The sequence below is a fragment of the Salmo salar genome, chromosome ssa26 (genome assembly GCF_905237065.1).
Source record: "Salmo salar chromosome ssa26, Ssal_v3.1, whole genome shotgun sequence".
NCBI lineage: Eukaryota > Metazoa > Chordata > Actinopteri > Salmoniformes > Salmonidae > Salmo > Salmo salar.
Window position 1 is genome coordinate 21,184,546 of NC_059467.1, and position 21,715 is coordinate 21,206,260.

At 41.7% G+C, this 21,715-nt stretch overlaps 1 protein-coding gene across 6 annotated transcripts in view; it reads left to right on the forward strand.

Moving 5' to 3' along the window:
- Positions 1-21,715, forward strand: part of LOC106587433 (E3 ubiquitin-protein ligase NEDD4-like) — a 55,455-nt gene continuing 33,740 nt past the window's right edge. For 2 of the 6 annotated variants that reach the window (XM_014175825.2, XM_045709106.1), the window contains exons 1-5: positions 1-272; positions 2,430-2,503; positions 4,143-4,221; positions 4,314-4,352; positions 9,708-9,761. In XM_014175825.2, coding sequence (XP_014031300.1) covers positions 225-272; positions 2,430-2,503; positions 4,143-4,221; positions 4,314-4,352; positions 9,708-9,761 — 294 coding nt within the window. In that variant the 5' untranslated portion in view covers positions 1-224. Of the gene's footprint in view, positions 273-2,429; positions 2,504-4,142; positions 4,222-4,313; positions 4,353-9,707; positions 9,762-15,335; positions 19,155-21,715 lie in introns of those variants that run through there. The other 4 variants (XM_014175826.2, XR_006762288.1, XM_014175822.2 and 1 more) reach the window with 4 other exon arrangements.

Consider the following 21,715-nt stretch of genomic DNA (forward strand, 5'->3'; position numbering starts at 1 on the left):
GTGAAATTACTACGTAGGGGGTGAGGCGTGGTAGCAGAGGGGGGAGAAGAGTCAGGATCCTGTTGGTGGAGAACGACGCACGACACACTTGAACATTTAACTAGCTATTGTGTCTGGTACAGTTCATTAGTTAGTGAAAGGTGAATTGGTGGAAGAGCACCTACAGCGTTATCATTCGGTACATTTTACTTGAATCGACCTACATAGGCTACGGCGCTGAGGATATGAGTATGGCGGCACTTCTCGAGGTCCGCGGACTTCAGACTGATGAGGTAAATATTTAGCTAACGTTAGCTAACTAGCTAGCCAATTAACTAACTGGCTACCTGGGCAGACAAATGCCGTTATATCCAAGTGTTTTAGCTAAAGTGTCATTACATTTCTTTGGGTATTGTCAACCAAGCTTTCAGTTGGACAGTAAAGTCCCACCATACCTATATCCATTTTATCAAAGCAACGTTAGCTAGCTAGCTAGTTAGCATGTGTAACAGTTGATGATCACTGAGTACGTCATCAGCAATCTGGTAGCTGTCATCGTTGAATAGGCCTACTGTTGATTAATTAGCTAGCTAACACACACTTTTTTTGACAACCACTAGATAATACAATACATTAATTGAAGGATTATTAACTAACCATGTCATTTGGCTATAAACTCAGAGCATTGCCCAAAGGAGTCATGTGAGTTATCACGTCGTTATTAATGTGGCCTAAATTGATCTTGAATGTATGAGATCAAAATAGTATCCACGTGGAAAAACACACTTTATTTCCCTGTGAGTCATTTACAGTAAGTGACATTCATGTAGCTAATATCATTAACCTGATATTTACAGTTTTGCATTTGGGAAGTATTCAGACCCCTTGACTTTTTCCACATTTTGTTATGTTAAGCCATATTCTAAAATGGATTAAATAAAAATAAATCCTCAGCAATCTACACGCAGTACCCCATAATGACAAAGCCAAAACAATTTTAGACATTTTTGCAAATGAATTAAAATAAAAAACAGAAACCTTATTTACATATGTATTAAAACCCTTTGAGCTCGAAATCAAGCTCAGGTGCATCCTGTTTCCATTGATCATCCTTGATCTTTCTACAACTTCATTGGAGTCCACCTGTGGTAAATTCAATTGATTAGACATGATTTGGAAAGGCATATACCTGTCTATATAAGGTCCCACAGTTGACAGTGCTTGTCAGAGCAAAAACCAAGCCATGAGGTCCAAGGAATTGTCCGTAGAGTTCCGAGACAGGATTGTGTCGAGGCATAGATCTGGGCAAGGGTACCAAAAAATGTCTCCCCGAGAACACAATGGCCTCCCTCATTCTTAAAAGGAAGAAGTTTGGAACCATCAAGACTTGTCCTAGAGCTGGCCCCCCTGCCAAACTGAGTAATCGGGGGAGAAGGGTCTTGTTGAGGGAGGTGACCAAGAACCCGATGGTCTCTCTGAAAGAGCTCCAGAGTTCCTCTGTGGAGATGGGAGAACCTTTCAGATGGACAACCGTCTCTGCAGCACTCCACCAATCAGGTCTTTATGGTAGAGTGGCCAGACAGAAGCCACTCCTCAGTAAAAGGCACATGACGGCTCGCTTGGAATTTGCCAAAAGGCACCTAAAGGAGTCAGACTTTGAGAAACAAGATTCTCTGGTCTGATGATACCAAGATTGAACTGTTTGCCCTAAATGCCAAGCGTCACATCTGGAGAACCTGGCACCATCCCTATGGTGAAGCTTGGTGGTGAAAGCATTCTGTGGGGATGTTTTTCTGCGGCAGGGACTGGGAGACTAGTCGAGTGCAAGGGAAAGATGAATGGCGCAAAATACAGTGAGATCCTTGATGAAAACCTGCTCAGGACCTCAGATTGGGGTGAAGGTTCACCTTCCAACAGGACAACGACCCTAAGCACACAGCCAAGATATCACAGGAGTGGCTTCGGGACAATTCTCTGAGTGGCCCGGACTTGAACCCGATCGAACATCTCTGGAGAGACCTGAAAATAGCTGCGCAGCGACACTCCCCATCCAACCGGACAGAGCTTGAGAGGATCTGCAGAGAAGAAGGGGAGAAACTCTCCAAATACAGGTGTGCCAAGCATGTAGCGTCATACCCAAGAAGACTCAAGTCTGTAATCGCTGTCAATGGTGCTTCAACATAGTCCTGAGTAAAGGGTCTGAATACCTAAGTAAATGTGATATTTCCGTTTTTTTTAATACCTTTGCAGAAATGTCTAAACCTGCTTTTGCTTTGACATTATGGGGTGTTGTGTGTAGATTGATGAGGGGGAAAAAACTATTTAATTCATTTTAGAGTAAGACTAACATAACAATGTGAAAAAAGTCAAGGGGTCTGAATACTTTCCGAATGCACTGTAAGTAGCTAATAATGTGATTTATGTCCTTATTGTGTTTTTTTTTCTTCCAGAATGAGGCTAGAATTCTGAGAGTGAAAGTCATAGCTGGAATTGGTTTGGCCAAGAAAGATATCCTTGGAGCCAGGTCAGTCTTGATTTTGAGGAAAATATGTCTTAAAATGGATAATCCAATCTATCAGTATCACTTAAACAAATTCAGGAGATTATTTTCTTATGGTATTATAGCGAACGGTGTGACAGAAGTGACCCTCATATTAGCGAGGATCGCTTCACTGCCCCCTCCGAACGCAAAATCACATCCCCGTGCTTTGACCACTCACACGTCCGGCCTTACAGTCGGATGCAATCCCAATTCTGACACCAATCTAACGAACAGCGGTACAGGGAAGCAAACCCAGGTCATTGGTGTCAAAGAAAAAACCCTATGCATCGCACCCATAGGGTTAACCCACTTGGTTGGAATTGTAACCAGGCTCATGTTGGCGAGCTTTGCTTCAGTATCTTTGTATAATTCTGGTTACCAAAATGTTAGTGTCCTGTTACAGTGTCCTGTCTTTGGTATACTCCCTTTTTAGGAAACATGCTTTTGCCCATAAAATACTCAATTCTGATTCTACATGATCCTTAGTGGGGACTGTGGACCCTTCCTAACTTATTGGACTCCTAAATCATCTATTACAGTTCTGTGTGCTGTTTTGCCCAAAACACATCTAGAGTTCATAAGCAGGTCTATTGCCCCAATCATTTTACACATCTACCCACTTCATTATAAACAGCAAACTGATTGTCAGTTTATACTGTAAACACTTGGTAATGAGCCCATGTGTGTGGAAAGTTTTTTTAATTTAGTCAACATTGTGGATCTAGTGGTGTGCATGTGTACTATACTATATGGTTGTTGAAGGCCCTGTGCATTTAGAAATACAAACTTATTTGCCTAATACTTATTGAATACTATTTATCAAACTTGAGGGCAAAAACCTCATACTTGCAAAATCATCTTCAAAATGTGCTGTTCCACTGACAGAAAATAGTTGCTGTGGTCCTGTTTTGCATTGTTGAATGGAAGGTTCAGCACCATAGCAGTGGGTTGAAAGACAGCTTTGCGTTGTCCTGCTTTGAAGATATATTCTTATTCATATTAAGTAGGCTTGCGTCATCTTCCATGCGTTCCTTAAATTGTCCACTCGCCGTAGACCGTACTGTAACTGTCCTGTGCAACCTTAAGATGGTGCTATAATCAGGAGTTCTGTGCCCTTGTATACAGTAGATGCTTCAGAATCTCCAGGCTCTTTTCCCCTAAATAGCCCACCATCATTTCCCCTCAAGTCAGCAGTGCCGAATGAACACTATTTTTCGACACATGTCTATTGTATTGGGGCGGCAGGTAACCTAGTGGTTAGAGCATTGGACTTGTAACCGAAAGGTTGCAAGATCGAATCCCTGAGCTGACAAGGTAAAAAATCTGTCGTTCTGCCCCTGAACAAGGCAGTTAACGCACTGTTCCTAGGCCGTCATTGAAAATAAGAATTTGCTCTTAACTGACTTGCCTAGTTAAATAAAGGTAAATTAAAAAATTGTAAAAGATCAGTGGTTTTTTTTCAGTGCAACTATTTATAGTTCTGATGACATCATTGGTTTGTGCTCCATATGGCCTGTGGGATAAAACTGTTACATGCTGAGATGTTCCCTCGTTTGATCTTTGTGCACACCAAGGGACAGAGACATCAAGTTGAGTTTTGTATTTTCATTTTCTACCACAGTGATCCATATACAAGAGTGTCCCTTTACGACCCTGTCAATGGAGAACTAACAAGTCTTCAGACTAAAACAATTAAAAAGGTGAGCAACTGCGACAGCAGAATAAGTACAGAGCATTTATTTATTTGTTTTGTAAGTATCCTATTTACAGTTAAATACATTGTCTTTTCCAGACATTGGACCCGAAGTGGAATGAGGAATTATTTTTCAGGGTAAGTAAAATGTATTTTAAAAGGAGCATTGTTTGTGTGTGTGTAGTTGCTGTTTTACCCAAGGCTCTTTGGACATTTAAGACTCAACCTTTCTATTTCTTTATTTGTCTCTTGATCTCATCTCTTTTTGCTGCATGCCTCCATGTCGTATGGACAATTAACTGGAGCTGTATTTCCTAGCCCTAATGGCCCAGTATATGTTCCCTATTAGTGTTTGAAGCTGCTCCAGATTCTCACTCGGAGGTTAACATTTCACAAACAGCAAGTTAAAAGTCAGAACGCGAAACTTTATGTTCATGTCTGCAGATGTGTCGTTATTTTTTTTACAATGTTTTTATGGGTGTCTGTACATAATCAGCACCAACAGGAAGTCCTCCACTGTGTTGGGCATTGTGATTGGTCAGTAAGACCCACCCAGCATCCTGTGAGTATTGTTGCCCCTGGCTCCTATCTTGGGCATGTAAACACAGCTTGATTAAATGTTGAACTGAGGCCTCAGTGAGTCAGTTGGTGTTAGCGTGAGTCCTTGCTCTGAGGTTTTTGTGTGGAAAGCTGCGTATGCCAAGGTCCTTCTGTCCTGATTGTTTTTCATTAGGTTGATCCTTTACATTGGAGGAGCAGACATAAATATTCACAACCCTTCTTTAGTAGCTATGGGAGCACAGATATGAATTTGAATTGTACGTTTACCTTGAGACCTGAAGTTCAAGGGCACAATTCAAAAGCTGGAACTTTTACTGGCGGAGGTTGAATTCTCTTTTTCAAAGTATTTTTGTTGAAATAACGTAGTTTGTTAGGGTGGTGGTTTCCTAAGCTTATTGTGGTTGCAAAAATGTAGTCTTGATGGAGAAAACCACATTTTCTGCATGTGGAGAAAAAGCATAGAGCTGGGTAACTTCTACCTGCATCTGGTTGTACAACATAGCAGGAGACTTGGCCTGTCTCGCCAGTAGACCGAGGGAGATATTTGAAATGTTTTCATTCCTCTGGCCAAGGATATTGAGCAGGAAGCTTTTGTGTGTGTTTGTATATAGTTGCACACATTCAGTAAAATATCCACTATGTTTAAGCCTTAAATGTATTAGCCATATCTAGAAATGATGGCAGTGTTGCACAATGTCTCATTGCCCTGGACAATGATTCAACACTCTCCCAGTCATATGACATTTAAAAAAAAATCACATCACCATGCCAGTTGAGATTTCTCCATCTCCTACAGTCTATTCAGGGCTTTTCTCTATCATGGTGTCTTGGTACTGTAAATCAGTACTCAGTGGATTCTCCTTAGACAGATACAGCTGTTGTAACACTAACAGCTCCCTGTACTTTGTTTTACTTGTCCCTATTGTGAATATTGTTATATTTATACCTGCCCTGGAAATCTTTAGAACCTTTTTGATAAAATAACGTGCGTTCAAACCAATATCAAAATATATTTTAAAACACCTGACTCCCTAGCCCATCTCTTATCTGTATCTTTTGATTGTTCTTTTGAAGTTAATCATATATTATAAAGTAAACAAGTTATATTTGCTGAACGCACTCTCCCATATATTCTACAGGAGTTGCGGCCCATTTGGCCCACCTTACCAATGTGGCAGTGTCAATAATGGCTTTACTTAGCAAGCGGGCCCATTTTAACAGAAACACATTTCATTTCCCAGTGGTCATGAAATTACCAGGGGGCGGTGCGCCCCTTCCCAGCTCTGTCAGGTGGTTTTCTGACGTATTTTAGTTATAGATCATTATCACTCTGTTTTAAGCATTGAGAAGAAATACACCTATATTTGAAAATATTTCAGAGTAATATTTATGTAAAATAAAAAAAGGTGTATTCTGTGTCAAATGGGATGGGTTTTGTAATTAAAGCTGGGTGTCAGCAGATAGAGGATCCAGCTAGCTTTCATTAGCCCAGTTAGCGATGGATTGAAATAATAGCCATGTTTGGTGCGAAACCTACTAGTTTTCAAGGACCTTTTTGTGTTTTGTGTTAGCACTGTTGTGTTCTGGCTGGCTGGCTGGCTGACTATCTTTGCTTATGAGTGGAGCTTGATTTTAGCTTCACAGCTGACATTGGTCACCAGCCATTTGTGGTGCTGAGGACTGTGCTATTGGGGAATGGGCTTCCTCCAAATAGAAATCAAAATATTGAAGCTAGCCTGAGTTTATCTGCGTAGACGACTCATTGTTTTACAGACCCTTCAAATCATGGGTGGGCTTGTTCTTGCTGAAATCTGATCATGACTCAGTGCACAAATACTCACCTTATTTACAGTAGGAAGTGCTTGGGATGTTTTCGCTAGTACAAATACATTTTCTGGTCCTCCTTTGCCATTTAAAAAATAATTAATGCAAAGAAGCTCCATATGCAGTCTGGTCCACTGAGCTTTTCCCTTTGTCCTATTGTACCTTCATTTTGTCTAGACCAGGTATTCCCAAACTGGGGTATGCGTAATGCCATCGGGGGTACGCCAAATAATATTTTTTCCGAAGAGTCCATTTATATTTTCCAATGAGGCTATACATTTGGATGAGGTTTTTTTTTCTCGCCTGAGTAGCCTCGTTTCACTGCCAAAAACAAAATGAAACCATCTAGTGTTCAACGAAATAACAACACAATGTCAAATACAGGTAGCCTAGTCAAATAATTAACATCCAATCACATTAACCATTACTCTCTCGTGGGAATTACACTAACGGTCCATATGTAGCCAAACGTAGCTGCTGCTCATTCTGGTTTCTCGAAAATGGTTAAAAAAAAGTAAGGCCCGCGTCCATAGAAACACATAACAGCTCTACTGATAGTACTGCTACTAACCAGCAGTACTGCACCTGTCGACAACACAAGTTCTTCTGCTTCCACAAGCACATCCAATGCTAGCATCAGTAATTCTACATTTGTTGTTAGCCCAGCTAGCATGGACACTGACAGTTGTGAATCTGATGCAGCCGAAGACCTACTGCCCCCTTACCCGGGAAAGCACAGACGAAGAAGTGCAAATATGATGAACTACATTGATTTGGGGTTCACTTATATTGGGAGTAGTGCCTGTTATATGTGCAAAAGTACTATCTCACAACTCGGTGAAACTTTCACTCTTGCGCAGACATTTAGAAACAAAACATGCCAATTTGAAAAATAAGCCACAGGAGTTTTTGGAGTGAAAATTAAGATGACTTTCGAGTAGTAAGACATGTATAAAAGCAACAGATACCATTTAATAAGAAGGGGCTAGAAGTGTCTTATATGCTGAGCTAACGAGTGGCTAGGACAGGCAAGCCCCATACTATTGTGGAGGATTTAATTCTTCCTGCTGCCACTGGGGGATAGCTGGGACAATGCTGGGGGGAAAAGGTAAAAAAAACTATACAGACAATTCCTTCATCAAACAACAGTTTCACGACGCATCAGTGACATGGCAGGAGATGTTTTGAAACAATTACTGCTTCGCATACAAGCCAGTGAATTATATGCATTACAGCTGGATGAGTCAACAGACGTGGCCTGACACAGCTCCTGGTATATGTCCGTTACGTTTATGGGGGGTCAATTAAGGAAGACATCCTCTTATGGAAACCAGGACAACAGAAGAGGATATTTTTAAAGTACTGGACAGCTTTGTGACATCAAATGAACTTTGGTGGTCAAGAAGTGTTGGTATCTGTACTGATGGTGCAAAAGCCATGACAGGGAGACATAGTGGAGTGCAAGCAGTTGCTCCCGACACCGCTTGGGTACACTGCAGCATCCTCCGAGAGGCTCTTGTTGCCAAGGGAATGCCTGACAGCTTGAAAGACGTTTTGGACACTACAGTGAAAATGGTTAACTTTGTTAAAGCAAGGCCTCTGAACTCTCGTGTATTTTCTGCACTATGCAATGATATGGGCAGTGATCATGTAGCGCTTTTACAACATACAGAAGTGCGCTGGTTATCAAGGGGCAAAGTAATGACACGTTTTTTTTATTTTTATTGATAGACGAGCTTAAAGTTTTCTATACTGACTATAATTTTCACTTGTCTGACCACTTGCATGATGACGTTTCTCACACGACTGGCCTTTCTGGGTGATGTTTTTTCTCGCCTGAATGATCTGAATCTAGGATTACAGGGACTCTCCGCAACTATATTCAATGTGCGGGACAGAATTGAGGCTCTGATTAAGAAGTTGGAGCTCTTCTCTGTCTGCATTATCCCTTTCATGCCCTGCCTCCAGTCCACTTACCGATATCTGAACGAGAGAGCCTCATCGAAATTGCAACAAGCGGTTCTGTGAAAATGTAATTTATTCCAAAGCCTCTGCCAGATTTATGGATTGGGCTGCACTCAGACTATCCTGCCTTGACAAATTGTGCTGTTAAGACACTGATGCCCTTTGCTACCACGTACCTATGTGAGAGTGGATTCTCGGCCCTAACTAGCATGAAAACTAAATACAGGCACAGGCTGTGTGTGGAAAATGATTTAAGACTGAGACTCCAATGCATCCTTTCAAGCACACCCTTCTTGTTAACCTGTGGTGAGTTAGTCACAATTTTTAATTAACAAATAAGGTTTTATATTTAAGATGGTTAAATAAAGAGCAAAATGATTATAATTTGTGCCCTGGTCCTATAAGAGCTCTGTCACTTCCCACGAGCCGGGTTGTGACACTAACTCACTCATTCTTATGTTTAATAACTGTATCGTGTGTGTGTGTGTGTGTGGGTGTTTGGCAGGCTTACAATGATGGCAAAAAACATTTGACATTGCGCTGTCCCTGGTGCTAGAGGGGGGTACTCAGATGGAGGTTGAATGTTTGAAGGGGTACGGGACTATAGAACGTTTGGGAACCACTGGTATAGACAATGTCGCTGGTGTTGATGTTCTTATTTCTATGTGGATTTCCTTTTGACTTTGTAATCACTTTGCTTTGAATGTCATCTTCACCTAGTTGTGAGACCTCTTAGGAAATTGCTCAGGGGAAGTTTCCACTACCTCTCTGTGGGTGTTTGTGACAGAACTTGCTATGCTGTGTAGCCTGACTGTTTTCATGGTATGTGAGCTCTGAGCAACATGAGGTCAAATGTCATGTTTCCACACACCAACGCTTTGTGTTGGCCACGAAAGAGATGTTTAGAAGGTACACCCAATTTTTAAAGAAAAATTCAGTTTGAACTTAGAAACCAATAGTAAACTGGTCGAGTTCTATACCTAATGAAGGTTAAGGATTTGTTGTGATTGACAGATACTGGGGGTCGACAGATACTTGATCTTCCGACTATAACATTTTGGGGAGATTTATGACCGGTCGTTGTTGATTCAATTTGTTGATGTTTTTGGACTCATTTATTGAATTCGATCTTTTCTCTTTCAGGTTCATCCCAGGAAGCATCGGCTGTTGCTGGAGGTGTTTGATGAGAATCGTCTGGTAAGTCATTACGATATTCCTTCAGTATGTCCAGGCCTGTGGCTTTGACACTGCCACAACTACTGCTGACTCACTTTACTAAAAGTGGAAATGACCTTGAAGGCACAGACATAGTGATAGTTATTATAATCCTGTACATATGTTTTACCAGTTAGAACTTTATGTATCTAGTCCCCACATTTTGGAGGTTCATAAGTATTTGGACAAATTCACTTATGTGTATTAAACTAGTCCGAAGTTAAGTATTTGGTCACATATTCCTAGCACGCAATGACTACATCAAGCTTGTGACTCTACAAACTTGTTGGCTGCATTTGCAGTTTGTTTTGGTTGGGTTTCAGATGTTGTGCCCAAAAGAAATTAATGGTAAATAATGTATTGTCATTTTGTAGATAAGAATAGAATATGTTTCTGAACACTTCTACATTAACCCCTTACACTCGTGGAAATTGTCCTATATGGATAGGGCCAAATTTAAATGAAGAACAATGAAAGCATATGCATGACCATGTTAGCAATTGAAAGAACACTTTTGGAGATTATGGGGAAATTATCAAGCCAAAGGTGAGGACACAACAGTTCACCTGACACAAGACTGAATCCAAACATTACACTTTTGATTTTATGTGCGTTTTATATTTACTGTACTTTTCTCTGGATACATTCAGTAACATAATAAGAATATTCATTGGCATTTTGGAATAGGTGCAAGATATTAAAAAACAATTACACTGGTTGGAGTGAGAGGTCATACTGGTGTTTCCAAGTGGCCACACACCTCTCCAAACTGTGCTACAGTTCCTAAGCAATTTCAATGCAGTTTTATGATATAGTTGAAGGAAAGAGCCCTCAACTATAAGGTCCTTTTTTGAGCTCTCATGGCTTTGCCATTGAGGAACTGAAGCAAGCACACTTGTAGTTTTTTGTTTGGAACACAGCCCTGTGTCCCAACCATCACACATTACTGTTGTATACGCAATCCAAAAACGTTCCATTTATAAATCGCAATCTGGGTCAGAGGGGCATCATTTGAAAGCTGATTCTGTTGCCAACATGGCTAGCTTAGTTATAAAATATGATATTAGTGTTAGGCTTTCAAAAGGCACTTCAGATGTTGTAATTTTGGTGCACAGAATGGAGTCATGAGTGCATTCAAGTGTGTGTTCTGCGGAAAATGTTCTTTACAATACGACAAACCGGCTCATTGTGTCCAGGACAACCCAGGGTATAACACATGTCATCCTTGTAACTGTGGATCAAACATAGCGATCATAAATGTTGATAATGTAAATGACATGAGTTTTCAAATATGGACATGTGAAGTGCACATTTGAACTGTTGAGTGTGTAGTTTGCTTGTATAACATCAAAAGCGGTATTCATTATAATTCTCAACAGTTCAACTTTCAGAACACTTAAACTCCTCCTGATTTACAGCATTATCCTCACTCAGACAACAAATGTGCAAAAGTAGCCCAATTAACGGGAGGGACAGGGGCATCCTCTTGTCTGTGCGGTGCTCAAGTTTATAATGTCTGTCAGTCCAAACCCATACAGCCCTGTGAACTGGAAAACCTGAGCTCTGATGTCACGTGTAGCATTGTTACTGTACAGCCACTGGTTTCCAATTTCGGCACTTATCAATTACAAAATCTGCCATTTTCAACGAGTGGAAAGGGTTAATGTGGATGAATGATGAGTGAGAAAGTTACAAAGGCTTAAATATAATATCCCCCCAAGTATGTCTTGGGGGTGTGATGTTTGTGCATCTAATGTTCTCACTAATCATTATTCATGATTCATTCATAATTATCCATAATCATGGTAGCATCCACATTAATGTTGACGTGTTCGGAAACATATTCTATTCTTACATTTACATTTAAGTCATTTAGCAGACGCTCTTATCCAGAGCGACTTACAAATTGGTGCATTCACCTTACGATATCCAGTGGAACAACCACTTTACAATAGTGCATCTAAATCTTTTAAGGGGGGGGGGACTCCAGAATGACACAATACATTATTTACCTTTTTAATTTCTATTGGGAACAACATAATCTGAAACACAACCAAAACAAATTACAAATGCATCCAACAAGTTTGAAGAGTCACAAGTGTGATGTAGTCATTGCGTGCTAGGAATATGGGACCAAATATTACACTTTTCACAAATTTAATACAGAAGTGAATTTGTCGAAATACTTGACACCTTCAAATGTGGGGACTAGATGCATAAAGTGTTTTAATTTCTAAACGGTAAAACGGATATGTATGAAGATAACCTCAAATGAAAGGTGACATTTTGTACTGTTGCCTCATATTAAACATTTGATCTCAAATCCAAAATGCTGGACTATAGAGCCAAATTTAAAAGTTTTAGCTTCACTGTCCAAATAAGTACGTAGGGGAGTGTAAATGTGCTGTGTTATCACTTGATTCATTCTGACAATGGTCAGAATAAAATTTACTCCATGAATAGGCCTAGTTTGTATTCAAGTACACCAACACTGAGTAGGCCTACCTGTTTGTATAGGCCTAATGGCTTTCATTTTAGAGGTCGACCGATTTTTTTTAAAATTTTTTTTAATGATTTTTCAATACTAATTATTGGAGGACCAAAAAAAGCCGATACCGATTAATCGTCCGATTTGTGTGTGTATATATTTGTAATAATGACAATTACAACATTACTGAATGAACACTTTTATTTTATCTTAATATAATACATCAATAAAATCAATTCAGTCTCAAATAAATAATGAAACATGTTCAATTTGGTTTAAATAATGCAAAAACAAAGTGTTGGAGAAGAAAGTAAAAGTGCAATATGTGCCATGTAAAAAAGCTAACGTTTAAGTTCCTTGCTCAGAACATATGAAGCTGGTGGTTCCTTTTAACATGAGTCTTCAATATTCCCAGATAAGAAGTTTTAGGTTGTAGTTATTATAGGACTATTTCTCTCTCTATGCCATTTGTATTTCATATACCTTTGACTATTGGATGTTCTAATAGGTACTTTAGTATTTCCAGCCTAATCTCGGGAGTTGATAGGCTTGAAGTCATAAACAGCGCAATGCTTGAAGCATTGCGAAGAGCTGCTGGCAAACGCAGTAAAGTGCTGTTTGAATGAATGCTTACGAGTGGCATCCATGAGGCATCCATGAGTCTAAATATTGCTGTTACATTGCACAACCTTCAATGTTATGTCATAATTATGTAAAATTCTGGCAAATTAGTTCGCAACGAGCCAGGCGGCCCAAACTGTTTCATATACCCTGACTCTGCATGCAATGAACGCAAGAGAAGTGACACAATTTCCCTAGTTTAATATTGCCTGCTAACATTAATTTCTTTTAACTAAATATGCAGGTTTAAAAAAATATACTTCTGTGTATTGATTTTAAGAAAGGCATTGATGTTTATGGTTAGGTACATTCATGCAACGATTGTGCTTTTTTTGCAAATGCGCTTTTGTTAACTTCTCTAGGGCCGGCGGGACGAAATTGTCCCACCTACGTAACAGCCAGTGGAATCCTGTGGCGCGTTATTCAAATACCTTACTTCAATTTCTCAAACATATGACTATTTTACACAATTTTAAAGACAAGACTCTCGTTAATCTAACCACACTGTCCGATTTCAAAAAGGCTTTACAACGAAAGCAAAACATTAGATTATGTCAGCAGAGTACCCAGCCAGAAATAATCAGACACCCATTTTTCAAGCTAGCATATAATGTCACAAAAACCCAGAAGACAGCTAAATGCAGCACTAACCTTTGATGATCTTCATCAGATGACACACCTAGGACATTATGTTATACAATACATGCATGTTTTGTTCAATCAAGTTCATATTTATATCAAAAACCAGCTTTTTACATTAGCATGTGACGTTCAGAACTAGCATACCCCCCGCAAACTTCCGGTGAATTTACTAAATTACTCACGATAAACGTTCACAAAAAGCATAACAATTATTTTAAGAATTATAGATACAGAACTCCTCTATGCACTCGATATGTCCGATTTTAAAATAGCTTTTCGGTGAAAGCACATTTTGCAATATTCTCAGTAGATAGCCCGGCATCACAGGGCTAGCTATTTAGACACCCAGCAAGTTTAGCACTCACCAAAGTCAGATTTACTATAAGAAAAATGTTATTACCTTTGGTGTTCTTCATCAGAATGCACTCCCAGGACTTCTACTTCAATAACAAATGTTGGTTTGGTCCCAAATAATCCATTGTTATATCCAAATAGCGGCGTTTTGTTCGTGCGTTCAAGACACTATCCGAAAGGGTAAAGAAGGGTGACGAGCATGGCGCATTTCGTGACAAAACAATTCTAAATATTCCATTACCGTACTTCGAAGCATGTCAACCGCTGTTTAAAATCCATTTTTATGCAATTTTTCTAATAAAAAAGCGATAATATTCCGACCGGGAATCTGCATTTAGGTAAACAGACGAAAGAAAATAAAGCATGGGGTCGACTCGGGCACGCGCCTAAGCCTATTGTCCTCTGATCGGCCACTTGCCAAAAGCGATAATGTGTTTCAGCCAGAGGCTGCCTCGATATCATTCAGCTTTTTCAAGGGCTCTGAGAGCCTATGGGAGCCGTGGAGAGTGTCACGTTACAGCAAAGATCCTCAGTCTTCAATAAAAAGAGCCAAGAAGAACAACAACTTGTCAGACAGGCCACTTCCCATATAGAATCTTCTCAGGGTTTTGCCTGCCATATGAGTTCTGTTATACTCACAGACACCATTCAAACAGTTTTAGAAACGTTAGGGTGTTTTCTATCCAAAGCCAATAATTATATGCATATTCTAGTTACTGGGCAGGAGTAGTAACCAGATTAAATCGGGTACGTTTTTTATCCGGCCGTGTAAATACTGCCCCCTATCCCCAACAGGTTAAATCATCCCCGTTTGGTGAAGTTGGCTGTGTTTGTTATGAAGAAATAGTCTTCACACAGTTCGCAACGAGCCAGGCGGCCCAAACTGCTACATATACCCTGACTCTGTTGCACAGAATGCTAGAGAAGTGACACAATTTCCCTAGTTAAAAGAAATTCATGTTAGCAGGCAATATTAACTAAATATGCAGGTTTAAAAATGTATACTTGTGTATTGATTTTAAGGAAGGTGTTTATGGTTAGGTACACATTGGTGCAACGACAGTGCTTTTTTCACGAATGCGCTTGTTAAATCACCCATTTGGCGATGTAGGCTGTGATTCAATGAGCACCGCATCGATTATATGCAACGCAGGACAAGCCAGATAAACTAGTAATATCATCAACCATGTGTAGTTAACTAGTGATTATGTTAAGATTTAATTGTTTTTTTATAAGATACGTTTAATGCTAGCAAGCAACTTACCTTGGCTCCTTGCTGCACTCGCATAACAGGTAGTCAGCCTGCCACGCAGTCTCCTCGTGGAGTGCAATGTAATCGGCCATGATCGGTGTCCAAAAATGCTGATTACCGATTGTTATGAAAACTTGAAATCGGCCATTCCGATTAATCGGTCGACCTCTATTTCATTTGTTTATTTCTGGTCTCTGTAATTGTCACATACACATATTTTGAATGACCCAGTTACCTCTATTTCATGAGGTCTACTGACCAGTATTAAGCAGTGAATGCCAGTTGCACATATGACCTACAATACATAAAGGTATGTTTGTGTGTATGTCACTGCCTCAGTAACATTTTAGTCTAGACCTAGGTTGTTAACACTGGTGTTTTGTCCAAAAGCACAGACCTATGTTTTAATTTGTCATGAATACTAGTATACCTTTTTCATAGCAATTTGTCTCCATTAAATCCAGGTATTGGAAATAGAATATCCCATTGGGTCTTATTAAGAGTGAAAGGTAGGCTATTTGGTTCTGAACACATTAAACTAACTCAAGTATGACCAAGCAGTGATTGTTTTAGTAGCGTTATTGTTTTGCCAACGGCCACATAGCTGAATACTTATGTGGGGCTAACTAGCCACGGCTCTGGCCTAGCTGCTGTTGATGGCATGGAGTGACAGGAGTACTGCTGACTGATACCCAGGATAGTCTCACATCTAAGTGTGTAAAGTTGTGCAAACACGGAGCCTCATCCAAACTTAAGACACGCCATGTAGGCCTGACTCAGACTTTCATGTAAATTATAATTAATTGATATCAATAGAAGATTTGCGCAGATCTTAACCTACTGTACATGTACACAATATATCAGTGTTGATACTTTAGTGGCTCCTGAGATTTCCTGATATGCCCATCATGGGTTGTTGTGGGAATAATCACTATGTGGCACGTGGTGTGACGTGGGCGCCCTGACTGCGTCAGTCTTAACTGGTGAGTCATTATCACATCCAGCCTGTGCCACTTTCATAGCATTACAGTATGGAACTGACCTGCTGCAGGCCAGGCTGACAGTAATGCCCCAGAATAGCCCCAGCCTCACACAATAGCTTTTGGTTGATATGGAGTGGAATGTCAATGACGCATAGCGGGAATTAAACCAACTACTGGCTGTTACATGAGGTGTCGAATGACAGGTGATTGTCACATATATCCCTTTGTTTTTCATAGCTGCTTTATACATCAAATTAAGCTCTCTATAGTTGCCTACTTATGTGCCGAGCTACTGTAGGAGTGAAGTTTGTTTGTAGTAGGTGTGAATGTTTAAACGTGAAAACGAACCTGGGATCTAACCGCTATTTCCCCCCCCCCAAAATTCAAATCACAGTGCAGTTACCACAAAACATATTATTTTTTGTAGGCTATAAAGGCCTGGGGAAAGTTAGGAAGAGTCGAGCTTTATGAATTTTGTTATCGTTTTAATGGAAAGTGACATGTTTTCCATCCCTAGTTTGTAGATAATTCTTTATTACAATTTCCAGCCCTTTGTTCTTTTTCAATTCTTCGTTTTTGTACAGTGCCATTAGCTGAAGCTTTCATGTCTTTATCTGCGCTTCAAAGTGCTGCCGAGGGACTCAAGCATTCAGTTTATGAGTTTTCTGACTTGCAGTTTGTAATAACAACCAGTATCTTCCCTACATATTTCCCCGGCCACGGTGGTTTCCCAGTATGGATGCTATTCATTTTTCTGCACCTTACATGTGGAACAATCTCCAAAACACCCTGAAATTGGGGGAATTGGTGCCTCTAGGATTTTTCAGACTGCTGTTAGGGGACCCTTGAACTTATTTGTTTTTTATGATTGCATTGGGTGTATGATTGTGTGGATTTGTTTTTTATGATGAACGTGTATATTGTGCTTTTTTTGTATAGGTATATTTTTTTATCTACAGGGCTCACCTGCCAAAATATTAATACAAAAAAAGTGTGTGTGTATTAGGACACCCATTCCTCAGTTTCATATAGAATTTGCTGAAACTCATTCCTCTTGATTTCCTGTAATTCAATACCAGTGGGTAAAAATATGTGTGGGGGCACAGCGCAGGAGAAACATTAGAAGCATAGCTGCTGCTGGGAGCCAGTAGCGCCAGAGTCTTGAGTGAGTGGCCTGAAACCGAAATGAACATTTCTCCATGCCGAAGAGACTCCTGTGTTCTTGTTTCTAGTGAGGTGACCAGGAGGAGTGGGGCTTTTGGAAGAGGCAGGGGGGTGTCGGAAACGGTCTGTCTATATTTCAGAAGGCACAGTTGCGACAAGGCTGAGGTTTGGCTGGAATGGGAGTTCTGCCCTTTAAAGCCTTTGTGCAGCTCTCTGTGACTGGGTTGAGTTCAGCTCCTTAAAGAGGCAGACCACTGGGGTTACTTCAGTCTGAGGGGCTTGTGCGTTTGGGTCGTGGCTCCACAGAAGAGCACCTGACCTCCCCTGACTGCTAGCCTTACAGAGCAGCCCTGAGAGGAATGTAGGTTGTCACCAGAGCTATTTTGGCTATGTGCAGCCGCTAATGATTGTAATCACAGAGCAGAACGGGACTCTGAGAAGTTGCCGCCGTTCGTTTTTCCTCCCCAGCAGGTCTCTTGCCATGCTCACTACTGGCTCCCAGGGATTAGAGCGTTAGACGAATGGCACGTCGGCTCCGCTTGCACTTTGCGTCGAGGAGAAGCAACACGGATCCTCTGTCAGAGAGCCTGAGCAGCCATGGTGAGGAGAGTGGTCTCTGTGTGTCAACCCGCAGCCCCACAGAGAGCCTAGCACACAGCTCTGTCCACATGAAGATGATTCCAGGGCAGCTAGCCTTGGCTTTGCCTCCCCTGTCACCGGAGTACGGTAATTTACAGCGCTATTCATCAGTATTTATACCCAAGGTGAACACCGGCAGCGGCAGCAAGAAGAGTACTCTGCAGATCTCCCTGCAGCCCCGTGGCAAGCTGAATGGAGAGCTGGAGAACAGCACTGAGGGCGGGGAGCCAGGGGTCGGTGAGGTGGGAGCGGGCAGTGGCTCAGATGGGGGCTCCTGTAGAAGCAGCACGGCCAGCGACGCAGGCTACTGCAGCAGCAGCAGCATCTTTGAGCCAGAGCTCCCAGATCAGCGTAGGGCAGCCCAGGAGAGGAGTCTGCCCCGTAGGAAAGCCAGGGTCCCCCTGAGACGCTGCTCCTCCCTAGTTATATTTCCACGGAGCCCCTGTAATACACCACCAGCCTCCCCGGTCAGCCCTGTGGCTCTACCCTCCCTGCCTCCAGTCAGGGGCTCCTACCAGACTTCTCACCAGCTCCAGTTGTCCCCCAGTGAGCCCCTGCAGGAGGACGAGACGGGTACCTCGAAAGCGTCCATCGCCACGGCGATGAACGGCCTGCGACTCTCTAAGAGCAGCTTTCCGTCAGTGGAGTTCAGAGACGCCAGGCCCATGGTGCATTTTAACGTTCTCCTTCCGGATAAACCTAAAGACAAAATGGAGGAGTGTGAGAAGACTGACCGCTCGGAAAATTTAGACCGACACTCCAGTGTGCTACTGCACTTTGCCCACCAGCGACTAATGTCTGGGAAGGCATCTACAAACAGAACAACAGTCAATGTTGAATGTCCTGAATCTCCAACCCAGACCCCTCAATCGGAGGGTGAATGTGGCCCTCGCCACATTAAGCTGTTTCGCAGCACCTCGGCTTGCTTGCTCCCCTCAGCTAAACTTTCAGAGAGGAGCCACAGTGCCGGTCGCGCAGACAATGGAAATGGACAGGAAATGCCTGAGGAAAACCATTGTCATCATGCCTTACAAAGGAGCTTTTCTCTGGAAGTCCCCTACCATAAAACTGGTATTTCATGTCACGTTTCCAACCAAAAACTAGGTAACTCTCCACATGTGCACATCCATGTGTCCCATGGCTCTGGGGCAAGGGTCTCTAGCCCTGTCATTGATGTAAACACTAACCACAAAAGGGATCACATACAAAAGAGCCCTGCAAGAAAGACCACGGTGAGTTTTTTTCCTTCACTGGGTGGGGTAGGATAGGAGCTTAGCAGGGCTGAGAATAGAGAGAAATTAGGCCTATGCTTTGGCAAAATGTAGTAGAACGGGTGGTCCGTTTATTGGTTAACTTATGGAATTGATGTTTTCAGCTGTGTAGTGTGATAGTGTATTGGCTCATTGTGGTTGGTCTGTATTTGTACCGTTCACTTCTAACCTCAATAAATAGAGATAGTGAACACCACAAAGTGGGGTATTTATGTTTTACTTGTTATGTCCGTCACCCATAAGATGGCGTATATGAAATGCTCCGTTAGTTTCCATTTTAAATATATTGTGCTGTTTAGGTCCCGTGTGGCTCAGTTGGTAGAGCATGGTGTTTGCAACGCCAGGGTTGTGGGTTCGATTCCCACGGGGGACCAGTACAGAAAGAAATGTATGCATTCACTACTGTAAGTCGCTCTGCATAAGAGCGTCTGCTAAATGACTAAAATGTAGTAAAGCACTAAACCTACTCTCTAAGAGAGATGGCTGAGAGTTTGTGTGTAACTTTCAGTGATGTCCATTTGATAATGCCTCCTCCTTAATTTCTCAACGCTACCTCTCTTAATTTCTGATGCCATATGTAGTCTGTACCCTACATGTTGCTCTGTTTACTCAACCTTTGGGCTCCCTGCGAGCAAGCAGAAGCTAAGTTCAGTAACTGAGAAGACAGCTACAGCTAAGTCATGCGATTAACAAGCCCAATGTGGACGAACATTCAAAGGTATTCAGTTGTATAACAGTAAACCATTAACATACTTGAACCCAGGAAAATGCTAAAAGAGAGAGAAAAGAAAGCCTCCCTCATGTGATACTTGTCTGCGGCGGCCTTGTGAGTGCGTGTGTTTGTGTACACACGTGCTTTGGTTAAGAGGGGTTCTCCGTTTTTATTATTCTATTAACGCTTTGAGTAATCAGTTTAAGTATTTACCCCTGGCTAAATTTAGTTGCGAGAAAATCAGCCCCCCCTCGCTATAAATAAAGCTCCTCTGAAATATTCCCCCCGACTCCAGATAGTCTGGCCCGCTGTTGCACTGACCAGTCCTATGAATTCAAATTGAACAATGTGATACTAGAGTAGCGCTCAGTTATGCCAGCTATCCGCAGGCCTGGGGATCATGTTATGTAGGTAGTGGGTGTTTGGCGACGGAGCCTTTTACAGTAAAAGGATGGTGTGTTCCCTTCCTCGTGGGTCCCCCTGCTAGACCGTGTTTGTAAAGCATCATGTGTCAGTCCTCCCCCTCTATCACTCATGCAACCCTCGCTCCATCTCCCTCTTTGCATTTACCAGCTTGTCAAGTAAGACCTGCACCAGCAATTAGCCAGAGCTGTAACCTTTTATAACAGCTGAACTCTTATATAATCTCATTTAGGACATGAGATCCCCTCCGCTCCATACCTTTTGCTTAAGCCCAGCAGGTCATAAGCATCAGTGCTCCTGTTTTTATGACTTATTTTAATCCAGTGATGGCCTCTTAGAGAAGCTCCTCTGGAAACATAATCTGAATAACAGTTGCAAAACATGTTTATTACATTTATTCCACAGGACACTTTTGACATTTTTGACTGGTATATTCAACTTTAATTAGCTCCAATCAGTACTGTTGCCTGGCAATGGCTTGTGCCATTTCAAGAGGGCTGACTGATGCCATATGTTCCTGTATTTTGACTCTGTCTCAAAGTAAGAGTTATCTCTGATGTAGGGAAAAGTAGATACTCAAAACGCTGGTGTATGTGTAGCCTGTCAGTGGAGCGTGAAGAGAAGGAAGACAAAGGCGTGCTGCCAGAATTGTGCCAGTGTGGTTTAGCCACGTGGAGAGAGCTTTGTTGTTGGAATCAGAGGCGAGCCCACATGGCCTCCACTGTGGCTACATCTCCTCCCTCCTTACTTTGTCTCTCTCGTTCTGTCTTTCCCACTCTCTTCTTCCCTCTGCCTCTGTGTCCCTTTCCCATCTCTCGTGAGCTGACCATATGCCTTTTGGACATTGACAAGGCTAAGCACCATCTTGATCTGAGCCCTGATACCTCACTGAGCCTGATAAGTGACTGATTTCTCCTGGTCAATCGATACACCTTAATCCCTATTTGGTTGTTTAAAGAGTAGCAGCCCCAGGATCAGCTCAGTGTTGTGGCCAAACACAGAGGATAAACAAGACACCAAGCACAATAATGAAGAAAAGGAGAATGAGATGAATGACAGTCTCATAATGTAAACATTGAATCTCCCTAATCATGACGATCAGTCCCCAGGCAGTGAATTTCAAGAGTTCAAAGGTCATGCTCGTTATATGCATCCCATCTGAGTGTTGTCCTGGATGATGCAAGAATTACCTGCTTTTCCTTTCGATGTCATGTGTACAGATACTCTACAGTAGCATAGCTGTTGGCAAACACTTTTCCAGGACCAAGCTGGGTTAACTACAGTAATCGGACTCCACTGAAAATGAATAGCAGGTGACCGCATGCGTTGTTCCCTCTAATTTTTGCGGCACTGAGCAAATTTCAGGTCTGATGAGCACAAACTTCAA